Here is a 26,106-nt window from a genome sequence, read left to right as displayed (position 1 = left end):
GAGAGAGTTACAGTAAAAAAAAAACCTACTGCATGCTTAAAAGTTAGGTATTGAAAAAAAAATGTAAAATTAAGGTGAGGAAAATGGAAGAAATAATCTGGCTCACTTGTGAAGTGGATAGCCGTGCATGTCACTATGTCCTTTCCGTCACTATAATTTCACATTTTTTACAAACACCTATCTTTTAACCCTTTCTAAGGGGGAATTAGAATATCACTTTTTCCTCAGGAGATTGATTATTTTCTTATTGTGCTGTTTTTAAAAAAATCACAAAAAATATGTTAAGTGTGTTATTATTTAACATTCATTGATTCTAAAATCTACAACACATCCTCCTTCCACAGATATGTTATATATTTTACGTATATTTTCACACATTTATGTTCTTTTCCTGCAACAATTTTTTTTAAAGTAAAAAATAAATAATTCATGAAAATAATGTAAGAACTTTCTATGAGGATGAAAATCATCGCTAACTGCGAAATATGAAGTGGAATGATCATAAGTAATTTCCACAATGTGGATATAAATTATTAAGTGCTATTCTCAAGAGTGTAAACAAAAGCACAACTTAATTCGACACGAGTAGTACAAGTAAACTTCAACAATGAAGAAAACATGACATCTAGAGGTTGACATTGAAAGTGGTGGTTACAACATATGCATACAAGAGATGCGGTGAGATTATAGCCTGTTGTTTATTCACAATGAAATTTTATAGTGAATGATGGGGATAGCCCATCTTATTGGACATTAGTTGTACAATCAATCAGCTATGTCAGTTGCTTGTCCAGAAAGGGTTAACACATTGGGGTCTCACGACAGGCAAAGCCCGCAGTGCACTTAAAGTCAATGTGGACGAACGACGGGCATAGCCCGTCCTGCGGTATGCAATCGCTTTGCCGATTGAACTACGGGCTATGTTCGTAATTCGTCTCATGTGAGTGTTCATTCAAGCCGATCTGTTGAAATTTCGACCGCTAGGTGACTTTGTGCTATTTTTATCTCGCATCTGTGACTGTTTGTTGTCGGGTTGATGTACATTGAATTGTTTAGAATTGGCATCGTTAGATCCAGACTGCATAGCGGAAATTCTGCATGAGGATTCCATCTCCGAGTTTGAAGTTAGCGATGATTTTGATGATGCAGATGAATTTGAAGATTTGGAAGGTAGGTTATATTCGTAATAATTAATTGTTGACAATATAAACAGTGTTGCAAACTCTAGTATTTTATGAATGAAGTGAGAAGAGGTAATTTTTTTGGGTCTATTCATTTTGCCTCTTGCTTGATTCTCCTACATGCACTGATGTATTTTTAGTTTTTCCATTTATTATTTTGTATAGTGTATGTCAAATGAAAATTTATTTTATTTATTTAGTTTATTTATTTATTTGTTTAATTTTTACAGATGACACAGAACCAACTAATACATCGTCTGGTCCTGACCTGCAGCCACTTTTTCCTATAAAAGCTAATTACTAGAGGCATGCATATTTCGTTTTTGACGAAAACACGAAATGTGAGATAACACATTCTGAAGTTAATTTTTCATGTTTCTGAAAAGTGTGAGGTGCATTTTCCTACCGTTTTGTCAGGAAATAATGCAAAATGAACTGCAAAATGCAAAATAGACTCTTAAACATGAAATTTACCATTTATATACAGACGAGACACTTTCTGAAGTCTGAAGTATTCTGTGAGTTATGCAATTCATGGAAAATTGATTATTTCTGCTAAATATTTGAGAAGCAAAATGGACCCCTTTATACAGAAATGCATTTAATATTCTGGTAATGATTTAATGTGGTATTAGAAGGGATATGTTTATTTTGTGTAATTTGGGATTATATTGACATTTTTTAAAACCAAAATGTCATTGTATATGGCACTTATTCACCGCTATAACAGCGAAATTTCATTTTATTTATCGCTGTTGAACCTGAAATTGACTATGTTTTTGTACCGAAATTTTGCTTCTTTATTTACCAAAAATATGTGCCTCTACTAATTATCTGTAATTTGTAAGTATTTTTGTAATTATTTTTTGTTATGTGCACATAAGAAGTATTCTTATGCAAGATTCAAAAGATGTATTGATAGTTATGTAGTTAATTATTGAAATTTCCAGATTACAAACTTAAAATATCTCTATATTAACATTTGTTACAATGTTGTACTTTTTTTTTCAAAAACATTGCTGAAAAAAATATTCAAAAATGTCTGAAAATGAAAAGAAAATTTAACAAATTCTTGTTCATTGAAAAGAGGAAGTTTTGTAGATTCAAAAAATGTGTGGTAAATAAAAACAAATTAAAAATATTTTTTCTATGATTTTTTTGTAAAACAACCACAAACCCCAGTCCAGAGGTAAAAATGGACAAATTGCTGCAACGGTGGGACAAATGCCTGAATCTCTATGGGGATTATGTGGAGAAGTGAGGAAGGATCCTCCTACTTTTTTTTTACAGCATACGGAAACTTATATATTTAACGACCCACCTAATTAGGGTTGAACCGACACCGATGATTAGCATCAGCATAAGGCCAGTCCCGAATGTGTTAAACATTAAATAAGGTTTTGTGAGAGTATTCTTCATCCTGCTCCTAAGAAAGTCCACATGTGGTTGGTTAAAATTTGAGAGAAAAACTCTTAAGGTACGTGTCTGGTTCTTTGTTTTTTGATGTGGTTATAATATTTAGCCATTTTTTCGAGCCTCCCATGCCATCCATTGTTTTAAAAAAAAACACTAGCTATGTTCCCAATACTGAACCAGGGTGGCTACAAACAAGCAGAAATGAAATTCCCTGACTTTTCCAGGTTTTCCAGGACAAAATTTACATTTTTCCCTGACAATTACAAACTAAACTAAATCGATGTTTTTGCAAATGGAAAAATAAACTCTCACAGATCCACGTATGGTTTTGTTAAGTACCAATATTATCTTCTATGAAATTGACTTCATATCTCTATTCTCTATGATCTGAATTCAAACTGCAAAATAGTGAATTTGGAAAATTATTACAATTCACAAGCTAGGGAAGGATTACGGAATTTTGTCATTCGCAGTACGTTTATAATAAAATACTTGATTATTTTTAAATGAGATAAGAGTGAAGAGTGATTGATTAAGAAATACAATTTGTAATTTATCAGTCTCCTTATACATTCTCGGTATTATATGTTGATATTTCCACTGAGGTTTGGAACCCTCTGCTTGCAAGAACCATGAGTGCGGACTCATTTTTCACTGCATAAAGCTACTTCTCTCATCTCTGTAAAGCAAACAACTTAACTCTTGCATATAAGTGAAACAATTGAATCGAACAAAATAAAGTGTCATATTTCCTTACATTGTCAATGGGATTTCTGCTTTAGCACAGTATATCCAAGTGAAGTACTGTGAAGCTGAAAACATGCAGTTATACCATTAATGCTGACGAAAAGGGTATGTAGGTATTAGAAATTTAACACAAGGAATTTAGAGAATTGCATTGTGATTTAGCTATCCACACATTAAAACAGGAACACTCTAATAATAAAAGCTCACGAAAGTTCATTTACGAGGGGCATCCTGAAAAAAACTCCAATGGTGCCTACACGCAGCACTAGTGGTCAAGAGATAGACACACACACATGCAGGCAGGAAGAAGTGGCATGTAGCTGTAATCTGCTACAGTTGCAATGCAGCCGTTTTAGGACAGTTCTAGGTTAAAGATTGCAGCTCTCATAAAGTCTACCACCGACTGCGATGTAGCCTACATTGCACGCTCAGAATTTGGCACAGAGCCACCAGCAATCGTGTGAGGTGTGCAGACTGGACGTCGTGAGTGATAGTATGGTGAAACGATGGTGCAGACAATAATTTCACGGAAGGCCAATCGAATGTGCACAACCCCATACAGCTGAGTACACACGGACCCTTTGCATCACTTTAGGTGAGAGATCTTGGACCACTCCCTGTACAGCCCTGGCCTTGAATGTACCGACTTTCATCTCTTTGTTTAACTGAAGAGGTTTCTGGCAGGGCAAGGATTTGACAGCCACACTGCGGTAGAGATAGTTCCAGTCTTTGCTGTCAGACACATATACCATGGGCATACAAAATTTAGTGCCATGCTACGACAAATGCCAGAACACCGGTGGTGATTATGTCGAAAATTAGGTTAGGACTCACTGTTACTAATGCAATAAATTACAACTGATATTCATGCTTTATTTATGCCTAATCGGAAGGGACCTTCATATTTGTTATTTTTTTCATATTGGTGTATTTTCTTATTTTTTTACTATACGGTGTTATTTTTCCCAAAATTCACATTTTCATTTTAGAGCATTTTCTGGCAAATATCTGGTGTTTTATACCTTCATGGTGTTTTAAAACTACTGTTTCAAATTGTAAGTCACATGGCTTACGCCTCTTCGTGAGAGTTTGATATGTTGAAAGTTATTTTGGGAAAGTTATTTTCCATACCCCTTTCTTAATTTTAAGGTAAAGATTTTAGATAATGGAATTTTCCCCATATATACTGAAGGGTGCATAATGACCATAGGTGCCGACGCACACAAAAAATTAAAATCAATCAATCTCACGTGACAGATACCGATATATTATGGCACCAAAAACTGGAATTATCTTTTTTTGACTTGTTAGTGTTACGTTTCCTAAAATTCGCGTTTTTGCTTTAGAACAATTATCTGCCAAATATACCGAAACTTAATACTCCATTGCGCTTTTAAACTATTATTTTAAATTGTATATCACATGGTCTACGTATTTTCGTGACAGTTTGATATGTTAGAACAGATTCTTGAGGAAGTAAAAGTAAAGTGCTCCCCTGCACTTTTCCATTAAGGTGTAAAGGGGTGTGGAGTTAGGGCCCCACACTTTCTTGATCACAGCTGAAACTGCGGGTGATGTGATCAGCACCACGCTCCTGGCTATCTTTATCCCTCAAAGTTTCCTCAAGGTACCAGCTTCATATGATGCTGGGTGGGTGCCAGAGCAGTTTGAATAGGTGGAAAACATCCCGGTTCTTCCCCGCAGGGGAATGACCCCAGTATCTTGCATAGTAGTCAGGCGACCTAACGACTGAGCTCCATTATTACTCGGTCGACAAATGCCGATGGTGCGCACTTAGCTTGGCAATTCAAAACATATCTCGTGCGACAAATACGAATATGTGGCTCCCGTGTGACGGTAGATACGCACTCGATCTCCTGTTAGAACCCTGCCACTTTGCTCTGTGATGCAAATGGTTTTGATAGAAGTTGAAAAATACATGAAATGGGAAATACATGATTGAATGTGGCTGTCGGAATTATTCCATGTACGTATAACTCTATAGTTTACTCTTGAGTAAAATGTTGGAAAACTTTCATGTCCTATGTACACAAACATGGCCTAGAAAAGACAAGAATGTTGGATTTCATGGAATTTTTCGTTGTTTTAGGACATTTCTTTTTAAAAAATCGCTAAAAACGTGAACAATTCGCATTTTATGCCAAATTCGCATTATTTCGATATTTCGAAAGGGCGAAAAATGTGTTCAGACATCACTGCACATTCCTACACATAACTTCGCAGCAATTACCATTTTCCACGGTTTTGGCGTTTGCGAAAAATCAATGTCCCTACTAATCGGAAGTTACTTTCTGGTCACCCCTCGTATAAATCAGTAGATGGAAAGTGAAAATTTAGCAGGGCTCTCAGAGAAAAGTCAATTCTTAAAGAAAGTGATTTGCTTTTATGATTGAATGATTCGAGTAAATATGATATTAAAATATTTACGTATTTATTATTAGTATTTTATTTCATAATATTGGACAGTAACCTTACTCAGTGAGAGATTAATGACCATCTCTCATGAGTTTAAACAGACAGGACAGAGAGTGGCGTTAATTTCATTGCAATACTAGTGTTGCAGTAAATTTGAGGTTGGAAGCATGCACTTCTTATAACGTTCACCAATGCAGATTTATGTTTCACGTTTTCGTGATAGTATTCAATATACAGAGTGTCCGAAAAGTCACGCAACCCGGTGTTTACGACCGTGTAACGGAATAGCGAAACGGAATGAGAAGAAACGCTTTCCGTCAAGAGAATGCCCTGTATATTGGGAAAATTTAGAGAGACAAACATATGTGAGAACATGCATGTTTTAATAACAAATAAGCAAAGTGTTGCCAAAGACGGAAAAAAAATATTTGCAAATCGTGTATATTGATGCACAGAACTCACCGAGGTAAATTATTGCAACATTTCACAATACCAACGAACAATTTGGATGGCCATCTAATGAATTTGACAGAAAAAGAACTTTGACGAAGTTTCAAAAACATTGCAGAAGGGAATAAATGGGCTGTTCCAAAAATCGATGTTTTCACAATATTACGAGGGACACTGGCAACACTGTTGGTGTCACGTGTCACTAACAGACGTGTTTCACCTCAGGCTATCACACTAAGGCACTTTTAACGACAAAGGAGAAAGTTGGTTATTCTCGAACATATGCAATAAATTACATACACCTTGCAACCCTGAAATGTGGTTTCAATTGGATAGGTATGTCAACAGCCAAAATTCCAGGCATTGGTCGACAGAAAACCCACATCAGTTGCATTAACTACCCTTGCACTTTCCGAAAATCGGTGTATGGTGTAGAATATCGCGGCGTCGTATTGAGGGACCGTTATTCTTTGAGACAACAGTGGATACTGCTGTGTACGGGGATCTCATAATGCAATTCGTTGCTCTCTTGGAAGAAGACGAACGTGATGTTTGGCTACAACAAGATGGAGCAACTTGCCATACATCTAATGAATCTCTTCGTATGCTGAGAGAATTTTTTGGTGATCGTCTAATATCCAAGGATTTATGGCCCAGTCGCTCGCCCGATTTAACATCTGGAGATTTTTTTCTGTGGGGTTACTTAAAGGGGAAAGTATACCAAACGGGACCCAGAACATTGTAGGAGCTGAATCGAAAATTACACAGGAAATTGATAATATCGGTACTGCAACCCTCAGGAAGGTACCTGAGAACATGATCAAGCGAACCAACTTATGTATCCAAGAAAATGGTGGACACTTCAAACATTTGCTTTAATTTGTAGTGATACCCACATTTCAGGGTTGCAAGGTGTATGTAATTTATTGCATATGTTCGAGAATAACCAACTTTCTCCTTTGTCGTTAAAAGTGTCTTAGTGTGATAGCCTGAGGTGAAACACGTCTGTTAGTGACACGTGACACCAACAGTGTTGCCAGTGTCCTGCGTAATATTGTGAAAACATCGATTTTTGGAACAGCCCATTTATTCCCTTCTGCAATGTTTTTGAAACTTCGTCAAAGTTCTTTTTCTGTCAAATTCATTAGATGGCCAACCAAATTGTTCGTTGGTATTGTGAAATGTTGCAATAATTTACCTCGGTGAGTTCTGTGCATCAATATACACGATTTGCAAATATTTTTTTTTCCGCCTTTGGCAACACTTTGCTTATTTGTTATTAAAACATGCATGTTCTTACATATGTTTGTCTCTCTAAATTTTCCCAATATACAGGGCATTCTCTTGGCGGAAAGCGTTTCTTCTCATTCCGTTTCGCTATTCCGTTATACGGTCGTAAACACCGGGTTGCGTGACTTTTCGGACACTCTGTATATCCAGTTTTGTTGGATTCTTCTTGATATCTAATAATAGTGCAATGTCATTGTAAACGTATGTTAACTTGTGCGAAACCAGTAATACGTCAGGATGATGAAAGAAAACCTTCGTAAGCACTGCTACATTAAATAAGGTGAAGTGAGCCAGAAGAGTAACAAAATTCCAGCAGCATATTTGCAGTCTAAAGCTCTTCTTGTTTATGCATGCGATTCTTGTTGGATGTTGCAGTCCATGCAATTTCTGTCGCATGTTGTAGTGAGATACTTTGTCGGGTGGTGATATTCGACAAAAATCGTATGCATCAATGGAACCTATTTTTTTCCATGTTCCTTCAGTTTCTACAACAAAATGCCTTACTACGACGTCCGACAACTATCGGATGGCGCCACCCGCTAACATCCCCTCCATCTGTTAACAATTTTGTCCCTTTACTACTCCCATACTGACAAGAAAAAATGATAATTCAATGCATTTTCCACGTAATATTTAGAGGCTTAACCTTTACTCCCCCGATGATACCACATGGTATCATCAGAGTAATGTCGTACTGGCCCGATGATACCATATAGTATCATGGTGCTGATTACGAAATGAATGTGCTTTTTGGACCTTCATACTCTTATGTTTGGGTGGAAACTCTGACACAGGTCTGGATCAAGTCTTTTAAAGTGGTTTGGTTTGAAAAAAGATTCATATTGATGACCAACCTCCACCAATCTCCGCAACATATCCATGCCACATTTCCGAACAGAGTTTCACGTTTTGGCTCATTATTCAACTTGTATGGCACCCAGAAAAATGAAACATGTTTCAATCTCTTTGGAAACGTCCATTCTTTGAAGAAAATACTAAGGTTTGCACCTTCTCCCCAAAATAGCGGGAGAAGAGGGGGCAAACTCCAGACTTTTATGTTTTTTTTTCATTGAAATTCGGTGGTCGCGCCCCCAAACCCCCTTCCTCGGTTTGGCGTTCTGAATTGTACACGGTTGCATGCTATGATGTTTTAGCTGCAAACCAAAACTTATTCGAAGTAGATCCCTCCCATAGTGCCCCAGTTATAACAATTTTCCTCAAAAAATGCAAATTACCTATTTCTCGCAAGAAAAAAAAATAATCACATTTTGGCTTATTATTTAACTTATATGGCACCCAAGAACATGAAACATATTTCATTCTCTTGAGAAATGTCCATTCTTTGAAAAGAATACTAAAGTTCGCGCCTTCTCCCTAAAATAGCGGGAGAAGAGGGGAAAAACTCCAGATTCTTATGGTTTTTCCATTGAAATTAGGGGGATGTGCCCCCCCTCCCAAGCCCCCCTTCCTCGGTCCGGTGTTCTGAATTGTACACGGTTGCATGCGCTGATGTTTTAGCTGCAAAACAAAAGTTATCCGAAGTAGATTGCTCCCATAGTGCCCGAGTTATAACAATTTTCCTCCAAAGAGTATTCGAATTTAAAATTCCCGCCGAGAAGCCCAAACGAGAGAAATTTCTCTCTCTCTCTCTCTCTCCTCCTCCTGCCATCACTGGTTTCTGGCGCCATGGTTGTGTTGCGCATAAAAGGGGCCTAAAAGTTGAGGCCGAAACTTACGAACGAAATTTCCTGTTCCCGTGTAAAGTTCCATAACGATATCTTTAAATAAATAAATAAAAAAGTCAATGAAGACGAAATTCCCTGACATTTCCCTGACTTTTTTTGACACCTCAAATTCCCTGACTTTTCCCGGTTTTCCAGGTTTTCCAGGTCTGTCGCCACCCTGTGAACAGAGAAAAATTCTCGTGCAAATAAAAAAAAATCCAGTTTGTTGTTATGAATTTCAGATACACGTGGAAGAAAAATTGGATCAAGAAAACTTGGGAAGATAAATTTTAAAATGTAGAAAATGTTCAAAACAATATGAGAAAACATTAATGCTGCCTCATAAAATAATGCTGGATGAGGAAGAAGAGTCTCCTTGAAAAGAAGCCAACCTTCCCAAAAAAGAAAGCATAAGAAAATAAATGATGTCAATGATTCCAAGGAGATTGTGGGCTTTATATGTGGAGCTTTTAAAGACTGGAGATAGTGTTTTATCTTTTGAGTATGGCTCTAGTACAAGAGGTAGAAAAGTAACGTGAGAACAATTGTATATTATATTATGATGAAACTGAATACACCATTGCCCTACTCATCAAATTCTACCACATATTCAAGTTACATGACAACCTTTCCATTTAAGATAATAAGGTTGACTCCATGCAGGTGGACATGTTGATAGCCCAACTGAACAGTTCCTTCCCTACCCAATGAAAGACAACTTTAATAAGAGTGTCTCCGTTAATTGGCATGGTTGTAAATGCAACATGTTTCCAGACTTTCTCAGAAAAAAATAATGAAACCCCAACACTCATTTTCAATAGCCCTGTACTTAATTAACATTCCACTCATTTTGACAAAATAAAATCCATTAACTTTTCGAAACAGTTCAAAAAGAAATTTCCAGACCACTCTACGATGCCATAACAAAATGTTGAAGGGAACGTATTCAAGAGAATAAAATTTATTCAATACTGTCCACATAAATTAATAAAAACATTATTATGTAGAATATTTCCCTAAAAGATGTACTTTCAGGGAAATCTTGGGACAAGGACAAAAGGCATTTTATTTACCCAGACTTTTCTAGGTTTTTTGATGTACTTTCAAAATTCCCTGGCTTCATGCTTTTTTTTCACTAATAAGTGACCATGACTTTTCCACATTTCCGAGGTGAGTGCTAATTGACTCTAGTTGTGTCAAAGTATTCTAGTACTTTCACATATATGTCACACTTTTGTTATGAGAAATTCAAGCTTACACTATAATATCTAAAGTAACTTTAAAGGTTATGTCTTAATAATGTTAAGGTAATATTATAAGTCATTTCCTGGGAATTTGTAGGTCAATGTAGTAATACCCAAAATCAAAAACCTCATAAAAACAGACCTGGATGACAAGACCTAAATAAGATTTTGCTTGGAAAGAGAAAAACATTCACAAGCAATTCACACGTAAGGATGAATTAAGAATAGTTAAAAGGTGTAGTAGTTGAAATACAATTAAGATCCATAAGCAACAGAAGTTGTGTGACAGCTTCGACTAGACATGGATACTAATTATATTTTAACCACTTTTTAATCAATCAAAAATCTACACTATGATCATCCTAACCTACCTGATGAAACTTTTACTCCATTTTTATCAGATTTTTAAAAGGTAAAGCATCACGTTACGTGACAATTGCAAAGTAAATTCATAGCACAATCAAGTAGCTTCAATATATAAAAGTTCAAATAAGTGTAGCACTGTATGAATAATCGTTGCAAAAGAGATCTCAATATGTACAATAACGAAATGCGCAAATGCACATAATTGCATGCAATTTTTTCAAGGCAATCCACTCTAAAAAAAAATATTGGTTGGTCATTTTAGCAACACTGTCGAGGATATTCTAATGGCAAAGTTAGAACATAATCTAAAATAAAGAAAAAAAAATAAATTCTTTTCTTTAATGTTTGGATATCCACAATGATGTCACCATAGCATACTGTTTGGTGGAATAAGTATTTGGGATATTTACAATAAGCATAATGCTGATATTTGCAATCACCTCTAATGATAACAAGTAATGTATACCTTTGGTATATTCTGATAAATATATTAGAACTCTTATTCAATATAAGTGTATGTGTATGAGAATTTAAATTTAGTTGATGTACGTGAAAAAAATTATGTTATGAATTTTGCACATATGCAGTTCATGCAATGTGGTCTCCAGTTAAAATGCCAAGAACTGGCACACTAGCTGTCTCTCTCAAAAAAGATGGTGATAATGCATCATTAGATACAAAATCATTTAATTAATTCAAAGTATATTTTTATTCCGAACCGTTCATATTTTTAGTTTATACACAGACAAACTAACCCACATTGCATTTATGGTTTAATGGAAGTAAATCAGGTGACTGCAATGGGTTTTGCTTGAGTTGCTGGTGTTTTAAGTTCACTTTATGCACAGTAAAGCTAGTTGGGACTGGACCTATAGTTTAAAGTGAACTTAAACTTTCTGTAAACTTATTTTTAATCCACTTTATGAACTGATAGGCTAACAGGGACTGGACCTACATGAAAGTGGGATCGAAACTACTATGTACCTCCACTTGTGCCTCCACTGGGTATCGAACCCGGGAGCCAGGGTTATCCTTGAAAAAAGAAAAAAACTGTATTTAGACAATGACTTTACAAAACAAGGGCACTTGAATTACATGTTTGTAAAGCTAAATATAATAAATGTGTTCCGAGAATTCAGTTGTCACTCGGTCACTAAATTTTAGAAAATAAAGCCCATAAAAAAGCATTTGCGGGGGGGGGGGGTAAAACTTTTGGAAATTTATTCCAATTGAAATGCTCTTCTTTTTTCACTGCCAGCAGGGCCAGATTAAGGTGGGTGCTATTGATGCTGCAGCAATAGGCCCATTGTTGAAATAGGCGCAGATGAAAACAGACGAGAATTTTCCGAAAGCCAAACAGTTTTCTTTTGCTATATTAACCTGAAAATAAATCTGAGAATGAAATTTGGAGTCCCATTTTCAGACACCTAGACACAGCGTTACTTATTATACAGTTACTATCCTTCTTTGCACTGTGACGTAACTATAACGTCGTTGCGTTTATTGTTCACCGAAGATTTCAAGCATCAGGCCCAATTTCGTCTTAATCCGGCCCCGACTGCCAGCACCTTATTATTGAATGGTGGTTGAGGGTGAAACTTTGGTGGACTACTTGCAGGTTCGTACTACAAGACAGAATCATTATTTTTGTTTAGTTGCAATTAGGGGGCTGGGTGAGATATACGCGATTTCCTCAATTTTCCAAAATGTTACCTGATCCCCATCCCCTTCCTTTTTGCTATCAAAGAGTGGTCTTTTGACATGATTACCTGAAAATTTCAGGTGATTTGTATATATACATCTGATGCATTGTAAATTATTTCGTGGAAAAAATAAAATCTTCAGAAAGCATTTTAAAAATTGCTGTGAAAGTATTATTTTGTTAATTGCGTATGTCAAAATATAGGTAAATTATTGACCAAAAGAAAATACGGAACTGAAATTTCATATTCAATTTTGGAAATATGATTGGTTAAATGCTGTCACATGATGCTGGTACACTTTAGAGACCACCAGTCCTCAACAGGTTAAAGGTATATGGTGTATGTTATTCTGTAAACTTATTTTTAATCCACTTTATGAACTGATAGGCTAACAGGGACTGGACCTACATGAAAGTGGGATCGAAACTACTATGTACCTCCATCGGGTATCAAACCCGGGACACACTGAATTACAAGGTGACGTTACCACCTCGCCATCCTGGAGGGCCAATATTCTGTAAACTTCTAGATAATTGTAAAATGTTGATATCATTATAAACATGTCAGTAACTCGGTTTACTCTTTCAATCATGTACAGTGTTCCCAAAGAATATATTTGATCTCCTGATGAGATTTCTTCATTCCCTGACAATACAAACAAGATGTTTGTGAAATGTTGCAAACATATTGTTTCAATTTCCATGCAGTGTATATTAAGATTACGTACCAACAAATATTGAAATTTATATCTGCTTCAAATACGCATGGATATAAAAGTTTCGCCAATGTGTAAACTCATGCTATGGTGACATCAACTGGATGATAATGCTACAATGAAATATCACTGCAGCAAAACAACTAAGTCTAAAAAAATTTTGAAAATTGCAGCAGTACTACTTTTTTGTAATGCAGAAATTCTTACAAAGAAAGTAAACACTGCCGCTAAAATGTTGTACATACATAACACAAAAGTGTGCTACTGTGAACAACATTAAAAAAAAATATATACCTCGACTCTGTTGGTATCCCGCTTGCCAGCCAGCGAAATATACGGCTTTCTGCTTACCATGCTCCTCTGCTATTTTGACAACCAGAGGTTCCGTTCCATTTTCTGGAACCATTCCGTTGAGGGCCCTTATTGCATCTTGGGCCTCTTCTCTCCGGTCATACCTGCAAAAAACAAATGTGCATAAACATTAGAACACATGCTTGCGAACTCTATGCAGTACCATAGCATTTACGAGGGGAGAGTGAAAAGTTTTGAGCCTTACATGGAAGGAGTGATGGCTAGGTAGTTGAAATTTTGGAGGATGTAAGGTTTGAGGTTTAGGACACTCTGTGCAAATGTTTATGAAATTCACATGTTCTCTTCTACGTTTTTGTCAGGTTGAAAATGAATGAAGTGTCAGAGAAGAGGGTGGCCAACAGGGCCGTGATTCGGTACAGCTGTCTCACTGCACAGGCTGCTTTGGTCGAGTGTGGCTTCACCGCACTTCCCCATCCAGCTTATTCCCCCGACCTGCCCCTTCAGATTTTCTTCTTTTCCCTGCTATGAAGAATTCACTTCGAAGACGTCACTTCCACACGGACGAAGGTGGTCATTCAGTGGTGTGAGACTCAGGACAAATCATTCTACCAGATGACTGTAAACATATTGCAGCACAGAATGCATAAGTGCATTCATCTGGGGGGTGATTATAGAGATTATGTGATTATGTAGAGAAATCATAATGAGAAACTGTAGCTCAAACACCCCCACCCCTTCTCTGTAAGGCTCAAAACTTTTCACTCTCCCCTCGAATATCACTTTCCTGCCTTCAACGATGTTGAGAATGAATGATGAACTGATTAAATTAATTATGAGACAATGTCTTACTAAGGGTTTAAACCTAGTTTTCGCTGCCCATCTTATCACAGGAGCGGCCCACTTAAAATTACCTGACAGTGTATCATGGGTAGAGGCATATACATTTGATCTTTGGCAAAAACATGAAATTTGTACCTTTGTATATTTTTTTTATATTGTGCATGTGGTTGCATAGAACTAATATAAAGCAGTATATTTCATTGTACAGACTCAATCTTTTTCAAGATTTATGTAGTTGCAAGTCTTTAAAAATACCTCAACACCAGTGGCGTCTCGTCCCTTGGGGCTTCCGGGGCTTAGCCCCTAAAGAAAAACGGACGTATTCACGTAATTATCAATCACCATAACGCATAACTATCACACAGTCTTTTAAAAGGCGATTTTTACCCATGTAAATTCATCGTCTGTTGCAATGGATACGACAGCACTCCTAGCGGCATTGATGTCAATTATCGTTTTCCGGGGCACGTCGCAAAGGAAGGTGTGGCCTACACCCACCTACGCTACAGTGAAGGTCACATGCTAGCAGAGAGGAGGGGAGAGTGCAATGGATATGAGTGCTGATTCGGGGCTACTTCCGTTCCGTCGCGTTCGATCTCGCATGTTGTTCTGTAGCGTTTTGGTGGCTTTCATTCGCTATGTTTGAGTGAGTTTGGCAGGGTTGATGTTCAAACACAAATTGATGAAGGACATAGGCTGTCAATTACAAGAGACAATGAATTTGTCCGGAAAAATAGGCATATATTAAATAGAATTATCCATTGCTTAAAATTCGGTGGTCAACATGAACTTGCTCTAGGAGGACATAATGAAAGAGAACAATCTTTAAACAGAGGCATCTTCCCAGATTTATTATCCCTTCATAGAAGAGGTAACTTCGTGTTCTTTATTGTAGTGAACAGTTGAAAACCATAAACTCTATCAGTAGATTGCATTCATTTTTTATTTAAAATTATTTAGAGGGTACCTTTTCAAAAACAGTAAAAATGACAAACATAGTTTTAATAACTCCAGTGGCAACAGCTGAATCTGAACGATGTTTCAGCACATTGAAGCGTATTAAAACCTGCTAAGGAAATGCAATGGGACAAGACAGACGAAATGCCTTGGCACTTGCTTACAATAGAATACATTTCTAACATAGAGGGCTTCAACGAAAAAGTAATAACAAAATTTGCTGAGCAGAAGAACAGGAGTCAACGTTCGAAGAAAGGTATGTTTCACAACAATACCTGTTTCTTTTGTAATCATGTGAATTGTCATTATATTTTAAATTCTTTAAAAAAATAAGTCCAGTTTTGAAGTTTAGAAGATAAATACCCGTTTTTTTTGTAATTCATGTAATTTGTCATTACATTTTAAATTCTTTCAAAAAAGTAAGTCCAGTTTTGTAGTCTACAAGAAAAAATACCTATTTTTTGTAATTCATGTGAATTGTCATTATATTTTAAATTCTTTAAAAAATAAGCCCCGGCCAAATTTGAGGCCACGAGATGCCACTGCTCAACACATTTGAGTTTAAGAGAAAAAAGTTGTCACAAGAAAATGTAGTGTAGTTGTGACTTTCTGCTTTAGATTGAAAAATATTTTTTTCTCCGAAAGTATGAGCAACAAGTGTGCACGAGAAGGAACACATATCAGGCAATATGCTGAAATACACGAATACAATTTTCAAGCACTGGTAGCAGTGGGAATTGAGTATTGGTAAGAGTATCAGCTTCGGAATGAGTACAAACTAAAGGTTAAAAGATTAAAAATCAGTAACTTACGTGTGTGAGCATGAGATTTATCAAACTACGTTTCGAAGGTTATACTACCTCCTTCTTCAGGTTGAAACGATGTTTTCAGACACCTGACATGGTGCCTCGTCGAGAAAGTGATGGTTGAGGATTTAGGTTAAAATGGTATAGGGAGGACACTTTCTAAAAAAAGAATGTAAAATACACATACTAAAACCGCGCAATACTCTATAAAAACAAAAGAACGTTCAAAGCTGATGACGGCGAACTGCCGATCGTTGCTCGGGGTAGGCGAATGCACGGTGTCAGCTCATACCTGGAGAAGGAAAACTCCTCCCCCCAGTCTTTCCTCAACTGGTGCTCGTGAGTCACCAATCCAAGGTGAATTCAACTTCTACCTCGGCGGCTTTCCTAACCTCAGGGGTAACATGGAAGCCCATCTCGTCTCTACTCCCGGCAGCTTTATCCCATTTTTTAAAAAAGTTTATCCAGCCGTCTTCCAAATTCCCATCATCCCTATTGAGTTTATTCCTATTATCCGTGCATATAGGCTGCCTCATACACATTCCTATCCAATTTATTGTTAATCTTCCTAATGACTTCTGTTTTGGCGATCTTATGCCGGTTAACTAATACGTGTTCAGATAATCCTGTCTTGGATATACCCTCCTTTACATCTTTATCGTGCTCGCCCCACCTAATTTACATACTCCTCCCGGTCTGTCCCACATATTCCTTTCCGCATTCACATACTATCCTGTACACTCCCTTTTGCTTTTCAGGGTTATTGCGCCTATCTCCCCTCCCTTTCTTATAAGACGTGAAGTGTTTTTCAATGCTCCGAGGTGCTCTCACCCTACATCGGTTACAATCTGTTGTCCGGTTTTAGTAAGGCACAAGTCCAGAAAGTGAATCTTTCCGTTGGCCAGATCTTCTCTGGTAAACCCAATTCTGGATTCCCAAAACCGGACAACAGATTGTAACCGGGGTCTTTCATAAACCATTGGCTGGCGAGCTGTACCTCCATAAGAGATCCCAACATTCGAATAGAACTAAATTAAATGTTTTTCTTAACTTTTTCATTCGCACCGAAAGACTGTGCAATGACGAAAAAGAGAAAGAAAAAGAAGAAGAATGGATAAAGAAGGTGGGTATACTATCCGCGACATGGAAAAAGTAGCTAGGAAAGCAAAAAAGATTGTTAGACAAGAAATATCACAAAATGATAAAGATGAAGATAAAACGGAGGTAGGAAACAGTGAAAAGAACACGTATTTTGTCGGGATTCCATATTTTAAGGGTGTTTCGGAGAAAATTGAAAAATCCGTAAGGGGATACGGGATAAAATATGGGGTGAGAGCACCTCGGAGCATTGAAAAACACTTTACGTCTTATAAGAAAGGGAGGGGAGAGAGAGGTGCAATAACCCTGAAGAGCAAAAGGGAGTGTACAGGATAGTATGTGAATGCGGAAAGGAATATGTGGGACAGACCGGGAGGAGTATGTAAATTAGGTGGGGCGAGCACGATAAAGATGTAAAGGAGGGTATATCCAAGACAGGATTTTCTGAACACGTATTAGTTAACCGGCATAAGATCGCCAAAACAGAAGTCATTAGGAAGATTAACAATAAATTGGATAGGAATGTGTATGAGGCAGCCTATATGCACGGATAATAGGAATAAACTCAATAGGGATGATGGGAATTTGGAAGACGGCTGGATAAACTTTTTTAAAAAATGGGATAAAGCTGCCGGGAGTAGAGACGAGATGGGCTTCCATGTTACCCCTGAGGTTAGGAAAGCCGCCGAGGTAGAAGTTGAATTCACCTTGGATTGGTGACTCACGAGCACCAGTTGAGGAAAGACTGGGGGGAGGAGTTTTCCTTCTCCAGGTATGAGCTGACACCGTGCATTCGCCTACCCCGAGCAACGATCGGCAGTTCGCCGTCATCAGCTTTGAACGTTCTTTTGTTTTTATAGAGTATTGCGCGGTTTTAGTATGTGTATTTTACATTCTTTTTTTAGAAAGTGTCCTCCCTATACCATTTTAACCTAAATCCTCAACCATCACTTTCTCGACGAGGCACCATGTCAGGTGTCTGAAAACATCGTTTCAACCTGAAGAAGGAGGTAGTATAACCTTCGAAACGTAGTTTGATAAATCTCATGCTCACACACGTAAGTTATTGATTTTTAATCTTTTAACCTTTAGTTTGTATTTAATTGTGAGCAATCAGCACATTATCAATATGTTTCGGAATGGGTGTCTGTTCAAAGCCTTAATATTATTCCTAACATTGTAATAACTAGGGAAACTATTTCTTGTTCAATACTTTTTTGCTACATCCTACATGTATGATATTTAGGGTTCCATGTACACAGCACTCCACTACTAAAATTCTCTAGGACCAAAATTAACTACAAATTAACATAAATGCCTAAAAGCCCTGTTTGTACCTGAAAAACATGATTCAAACTTTTCGCGTAAACTTTTAAGAACAGCCCTTAATTTCCACCACAAGGCTTGAGACCCTTGTGTGAGCCTGTGTGGCAAAAGATGCATTGCAACACCAAGAGGTGTCAGCGTCTTTCACCTTCTCTGTGCAAAAATCTGCAAACTTCCAGCCTGCATCATGAAATTGGAAAAATATGCAGTGACACTAGATGAGGCATTGTTGAACACTGTACCTCCCACACAATTAAGGAACAGTTGGTATAGCATACAAAGGTGCAGGCTGTTTTGGGATGGAGTACTAGCTACAAAAATCATTCAGTTCTTAAAGCACAACTGGTGTTATTCCTGGCCTCCAACACCGTAAGAGTGCAGGAAGATTCCAAGAAAATGCTCATCTTGTTAGCTGTTTCGAGAACCTGCTGTGATGAGTAGGAAAGGCAACACTGCAAGTGATCAATCACGTCACCTATTTCTACCAATGACGCAACAGTCTACTTGAAAGGAGAGGAGTTTGTGCCGGAAACTACAATGACGTTGGTGTAGTGGCTGTTCATCCTGGAGAGAAGACCACAAGCGAACCTGCTTTGGGAACCAGCAACAGTTGCATTTATGAAGTTGGCACCAATAAGAGAAGTTTCTCCATATACTATCGCTGAAGTTGGCACCAATAAGAGAAGTTTCTCCATATACTATCGCTGAAGTTGGCACCAATAAGAGAAGTTTCTCCATATACTATCGCTGAAGTTGGCACCAATAAGAGAAGTTTCTCCATATACTATCGCTGAAGTTGGCACCAATAAGAGAAGTTTCTCCATATACTATCGCTGAAGTTGGCACCAATAAGAGAAGTTTCTCCATATACTATCGCCGTCTCTCAAGACGACCAGAAGAAATTGACCACAGAGAGTATTGAAAAACATACCTCAAGATATGAAAAAAAGTCTTTGTATTGTGCAAATTGTATATTTTTTTATAATCAATTAGAATAGAATTCATTGCACTAAAAATAATGACTTTGGTACACAAATTGCATTTAAAACTAGTTATTTCATAAAATTATTATCAATTAATAATTATGTCTATTAATTTCATGTGAGCACTTAAAAGTCCTGAAATGTAGTTTATGAAGTGCTAAATCAGTCAATTTTTAGCACATAAGACTCTGGTCCCTAGTGATGACATAAAAATTCAAGACCAACTCACAACCATACAGAAAAACTTACCTAACAAATGCAACTCCTCTAGGCATGCCGGTTACTTTGTCCTTAAGTATGTTCTTCTGAACAATGGTACCAAATTTACCAAATAGGTACTCCAACTGCTGTTCCGTTATGTCTCTGCAATGCAAAAAGTGAAAGCTCTTTCATTCTTTATCGTATGTACACTATTTTTGCTACAAAGTATTGAATACTATATTATACACTGACATAGTTCATACAATAAGATCTAAAAAACTGAAAAAAAAGGTGTGAATCAAATAAAAATTGCAAATATCCTATTATGAGGAAGAGTTGTTGCTCAAGTTGGATTCACGCAGCTGGGTGTCTGAACAAAACTGGAATTTTACGTAGACACTTGTGGAATTACAGTAGAACCTTGATTTTACATTTTTCAGGTAGCAAAAGAGAAAAAAATTAAAATACGGGAAAATTTTTAAAACATTTTTCTCTGTTGGGACCACAAATATTAAATGTGTAATGATGAAAAAAGGTAAATTCCATCAACGGTTAACTGCATTACATTTTTTAAGTACTTAAGGAAAGCATTTATTACTGTAACTGCAGAAACTACATGAATAGAAATGAAAAAAAGCTTGGAAAAGAACTAGCTGTTACAAAAATTGCCAAACCTTTTAAACAATTAAATTTTCAGTTAATTTCTCTGGCTGGCAAAAGCAACTGACTGTCAGTTGCCAGGCAGAGATGGAGTAAGAAATAGTGACAGGGCACTGCATTGTCTTATTATCCTCTTTATCTTTATAACCTTTTTTAACTTAACTTCCCCATGTTTAAAGCTGACTAGTCTTGTCTATCTTCGGAGGAACCCACATGATGTGGTGAAAGCTAGAGAGCAAAGTAAGTATTGTGTCGGTGCATAAGTTCATAGCATTTTGTTATGGGTTGGCAACACTGCGTTGCCAAGAGTTTGTTGTCCTTTATTCCATTGTTATTGCTTAGTTTGTAGTTTTGTGTTCGTGAAAAAACAGTGTATTCTAATTCTGAGCAAATTTAGTCTATTTTGGAGACGAAACAAGATGGAGTGTCAAGTGGACAAAGTTTAACATTTCCGGCACATTCTGCTCTTCAAGTTTAACCGAGGATCAAGTGCAGCAGTAGGAAGTCTTTCCTAATTTAAGCTGCTCTTGAAACTTGGCTAACTGATTTCTTCAACTCAAAAACAATTTGTGCTGTATACTGGGCTAATGCCATGTATTGAAAACACAGCAGTTCTATAGGCGAGGCATCGAACGCCTCCCCAACGTTGGCAGATGGTCATTGACAATGGAGGCGACTACATTACTGAGTGAGTGAGTGTTGTTGTGACTGTGTATTGTTAGACTACAATAACATTCTTTCATCTTACCATGAGTGTACTTCTGTTTATTAATTATTGTATTCCTGTTAACGTATGTTATATAACACTACAAATTTATGCACGGACCCAATACATGCCAACTGTACTTTATTACTTAGTGAAATGAGTGCATGTGGTGTAAGTTATGCCTTATCTAAATATATTTTTGTTAATGTACTGAATTTTATGTTTTTGGAAATGTTTCACAACTTTAAAAAACTTGTAATTATTAGGATGGGAAATTTTGCCTTATTTATTCCTTGGTATTTAAAAAAAACATAAGCTTTAATATTATAAATTCATCTCTTATTGTTTCAAGACTAGCAAATCAGTTGTGCATATATGTATATTCCTATTTTGAGGGTTGGTATCTATTTGCATCTTGCATAAAAATGCCCATTTTCTTGGAATGTTTGATTATTTTTGCCATATTGGCTCTCTTATAAGGTGGTGGCTAGTTTGCCAAGTAAACCTTCACCAACGCCGTACCAATTACAAAAACAGAAAAGCAACGCATCATGAGAAAAATATAATAACAGTACGAAAAATACAGCGTACGCAAAATACAGCATGTCCAGATATTATTCACTTATTGTTCATAAAATAATTTCTATGCAAGTTAAGTGGAGGTTGATAGTATTAACAATGTCTTATACACGAACCTGCAGAAAAAGGTGACTGTTTTGATATGTGTATAAAGGGTGATTGGTAATTTGACCTATTCCTGGAAAGGGTAATACTAGAGCACATTTGCGACAAATTTGACCCTATGAACCAGGGGTCGGAAATCAACGGGTTTAGAGTTATTGTAGTTTGTAGATTTTCGTGACATATTCCGACTTGCGACCAAAAAACTACTAATTGTGAAAAAACTGCTACACCCTCGGCACTTAATCGACACGTTGCTAACAGCTGACAAATGAGTGACTACTGGGGAAAAAAATTGTGCCCAAAATTCCCATACCCACAGAAAGAAACAGTCATTGGAGCACACGTCATAAAGAAATTTGGAAATTATCGTTTAAATCGAAGAGGATTACTCAAAAAAATGGTAACACACTTAGCGTAAAAATTACGGAAGAAACTGCCTCGTTTCATAAGTTCTCCAAAAAGATACAAATGTTGTCAACTGGCACACGGGTTGGGGGAAAATTCTGAATAAAAAGCGGAGATGGCACGTTGTAGTCCTCTTCGTAAAGTGAAAAGAAGTTGTCGATTGCGAGAAATCAAGGAACGAAAATGAGTGAAATAATAATGTTATTTACCATTCTCATGATTCCAGGTTGTCAGAATTAACTGTTACAAAAACTACAAATCCTGTTCAAATTGCCTCCCACGGTTACGTATGCAAGCACGCAGCCTGCGGCGTACTTCAGACACAGTGACTCATGTTGACACTCCTCTGTCTCTTATGTATTGGGCGGCTGTCACAATTCTCTCTCTCAACTCTTCTTGGGAATCCACTGGTGTACTGTAGACTGTCTTTCAACGGCAGAGTGGAAGGAGTGCTCATTGGCTTCATCGCTCAATGCCATTTCAGTTAAGTGGACTGAGCGACACTGTGCTTTTGTGTTAGAAGCATATTTTAAAAATGGTGGGTCCATTGTCCAAACCCAAAGATGGTTTCAAAGGGAGTTCCATGTCGATCTTCATGGCCGAGTACCCAGTCAGAATACAAATACTGCTTTGGGTCAGAACGTTTCGAGAGACAGGGTCAAGTCTGAAAAAGAATCTCAATGGGCATGGGCCGGGAAATGTTTCCTGGACATGTAGTGTCAAGAAATGGTGATGTTTCCTGGTCTCCTCGCTCCCCGGATCTGGTCATGTGTGTTTATTTCCTCTGGGGCTACCTCATATCAAAAGTGTGTGCTGAAAGACCTCACACAATTGGTGATCTCAAGTTAGCTATTAGCAACGAAATAACGGGAATTCCGAATGAAATGCTCATGAGGGTGACTTCCAACTTAAAGGCAAGGCTACATGAATGTGTAAGGAATGGAGGTTTATCATTTATCGGACACAATTTTCAAAACAAAGAAAAATTAATGTAAGCACTTTAAATGACAATTATTTTTGTAGCAATTTTGATTATTAAACCTTGCATTACATTAATTGTTTTATATATACACACACATTTCAAAACCATCAGCTTTTTCTGCCGGTCCCTGTATGTACTTGGCAACACATGGTACCATCATGCATTGCAGCAAAACAGTGAAAATGACAATGGTGCAGGTAAGGGCTATGTGTGTATGTTGGGGTTGGGGGAAACAACATCTCCTGTAACTCTTCAGCGTCGTTATAGGAAAGAATACAAGAAGGGTGTAACGAACCCGTCTCGTCACAATTTGTACGAGTCGCACCTCTATTTTAGTGACCTTTCTGATAAAAATATGTAATTAGAAATGTATCAATTTAAAAACAGGTTACACCTCTAATTTGGTAAATTTACTTCAAAATATACTTTTAATAGTTTATATTTCTTCCACTTGCTTACGCTAGCGTCGCCGACCCAATATAAAGGCGAGAGCGGGGCTAGCATCTCAGTTTGACTCCGTCTGCGGACGAGAGAAGTAGGGCTCTGCCTACGGGCAAGAGAAAAACTCCTCCTAACAGGAGAGAGAAAAAAGATATCCCACTCCACCTTCTGGTGAGAGAAATTTACTCCACTTTAGTGTGAGAAGACCTACTCCGCTTTTGGGCGAGAGAAACCCACTCCGCTTTCGGGCGAGAGATATTTAGGTAACCAGACCTTTTTCTTTCTTAAACCCCGTCATCTCGACGTTGGGGATGGTAACAGCGAAACCCCGTCTCCTCGATGCTGGGAAATTCGCTTCTTAGAATCTATTCCTTAGTTTTCCGCCTGTTACTCCTACATGTAATCAAAAAGCAGTTTCCAAGGTTACACTAATCTTTATCTTTTAGATGCTTTGTTTATAAACCCTTTGTGATTGTTTTTCTAACAAGAGTACTAGGTATCATTTACGAAACTGTGAAACTATAAGTTGGATGTATAAAACTACTGTAAAAGGGTCTAAGTTCCTTTCTTGCTTAAGTTTGTGATGAAATAAACCTTTATATGTTTTAGTTAATTTTGAGTTGTCAATGAACTTAACTGGTCAACTACGTCATAGCCCTCTAAGTGCAACATACACCCGAACCCTGAGTGTAAATAGAGTCTCATGCCACCGCTGGAGAAAAAGGTTAGCATTATGGGTAGACTTGTAACACTTAGCTAACTAAGCTATTGGGCATCTTTCCTACTCCCTCGAGAGACATGGACGTTACAAGTTATTTGGCTCCCAACGTGGGGCTCGATAGTTAAATAACATGGAATGTTACAAGTTATTTGGCATCCCAACGTGGGGCCCGAAAGTGCAAAACCAAAGTGAAGGATCGAACGTTGCAAGTAATTTGGCATCCAAACGGGCAGCCCTAAAAGAGAAAACTGTTGTGGCTCGAGAGATGAATAACAGGAATGTTGCAAGATTTTTGGCGCCATAATGTGAAGGCAAGAAGGTGAAACGGAGTTATTTGGCCACATGACCGAGCAAGTTTCAAGTTAATTGACGCTCACCCCGATAGTGAAAAACCAGTGTTAACACCAAAGAAAGAGAAAGAGGGAATCACCGTGAAAGATATCCACGCAGGAACCTAGAAGTTTGATACTAATTCGGGAAATGAATATTAAGTTGACCATTTTCAGAAGACGAACTATTGCTATATGTGTTACCAACTCCATTTAGAAAGAGTAACTTATAGAACAAGAACAGAACTTCTAAAAGTAAATGTTATTGAACTAAGATCCAGAAGAAAGGCTTGTGGGACAGCGAAGGTACAAGGAAGAATGTCTGTATGTAGGACTTGAGTTTATAGAGTGGTTAAAGTACCTCTTCCTTCGAGTGCAGTAAGGCCAAAAGGGCGTGCCAGAGCGTGGTCTCCGAAGAAGCAGGGAAGCCAAAGAAGCTCCCTGGGGTATTATATCCTAAATGTAGAGACTTGAGTAATTTACTAAAAGCCATTAAAAATGTGATACATATATAATTGTGCTGAAAGTAGCTTGTGCTCAACCTGCCAAAATAAGGAAAAGCTTATAAGCAATAATAACAAGAAGTTTTGTAATGTGATTAAGTTCAAACTTTAAATGTGCCAGGGCAACACTGAGTGATAGGAGAGTAAAATAAATTGATGTTTTCCTGAAATGTATATTAAGTATATAATGGTGTCAATAGGTGGTGTTAGTGTCATGTAGCCTGTACTTCACCTTAATTAAATAGATAACCAGACTGGACAGAGCTCAGTTGAGATCGGAACTGCGTAGTGTGAACTTCGTGCTTTCTACCACAGGATGGATAAGCCCCGCAGGATGTTCCCAGATGTCAAACGAATGAAAGAGAGGCTGAAGTTAAACAGTACTAAAGTGAAGATGTTAAGTGAACCTGTGCCTAAACCTGAAGGACCCATCACACGGCAAGTTAAATTAATACCTCTCCCTCTACAGGATCCAGAAGTTCCTAAGAAGAGGAGGAACCTGATGACCCAGTTAAAGTGTACATGGATGAAGAATATTGCTGCCGAAGATATTAAGAAGGGATATAGTTCCCTGCCGTATTCTCCTTCGCGACCAGGATTAGTGAATCTGAGCAAGGTTGTTCCTAGAGCCTGCCAACCTGTACGAGTTAGTATGGACTTATCAGCTCCTAGCTCATCTAGCCCTGTGATTGAAGGAAGAAAACCCAAAGCAATTGTGGTTCCGAGAAAGCTACCAATGCTCGTTGAAACAGTATCCTCCGGAGCAGTACTCTTGGAGCAAGAAAACGAAATCAACGAACAGAAATCTGAAGTTTTGAGTGACCAATCTAGTTCCCTGATTTGACCCTGGATCGAACGAGTTCGACGCTTAGAAACGGAA

At 37.5% G+C, this 26,106-nt stretch overlaps 1 protein-coding gene across 4 annotated transcripts in view; it reads right to left on the bottom strand.

The window, feature by feature from the left end:
• LOC146002405 (sex-lethal homolog) overlaps window positions 1–26,106 on the bottom strand; it is a 65,493-nt gene that overhangs the window by 17,019 nt on the left and 22,368 nt on the right. For 3 of the 4 annotated variants that reach the window (XM_083140169.1, XM_083140168.1, XM_083140166.1), the window contains exons 4-5: window positions 19,844–19,957; window positions 13,567–13,727 (exon numbers count right to left, since the gene is read on the bottom strand). In XM_083140169.1, the coding sequence (XP_082996295.1) occupies window positions 13,567–13,727; window positions 19,844–19,957 (275 nt within the window). The remainder of the gene's footprint in view (window positions 1–13,566; window positions 13,728–19,843; window positions 19,958–26,106) is intronic. The other variant, XM_083140167.1, reaches the window with a different exon arrangement.

This window comes from Lepisma saccharinum, chromosome 18 (assembly GCF_977018435.1).
Source record: "Lepisma saccharinum chromosome 18, izLepSacc3.1, whole genome shotgun sequence".
NCBI lineage: Eukaryota > Metazoa > Arthropoda > Insecta > Zygentoma > Lepismatidae > Lepisma > Lepisma saccharinum.
This window is presented reverse-complemented; position numbering and strand designations above follow the sequence as displayed.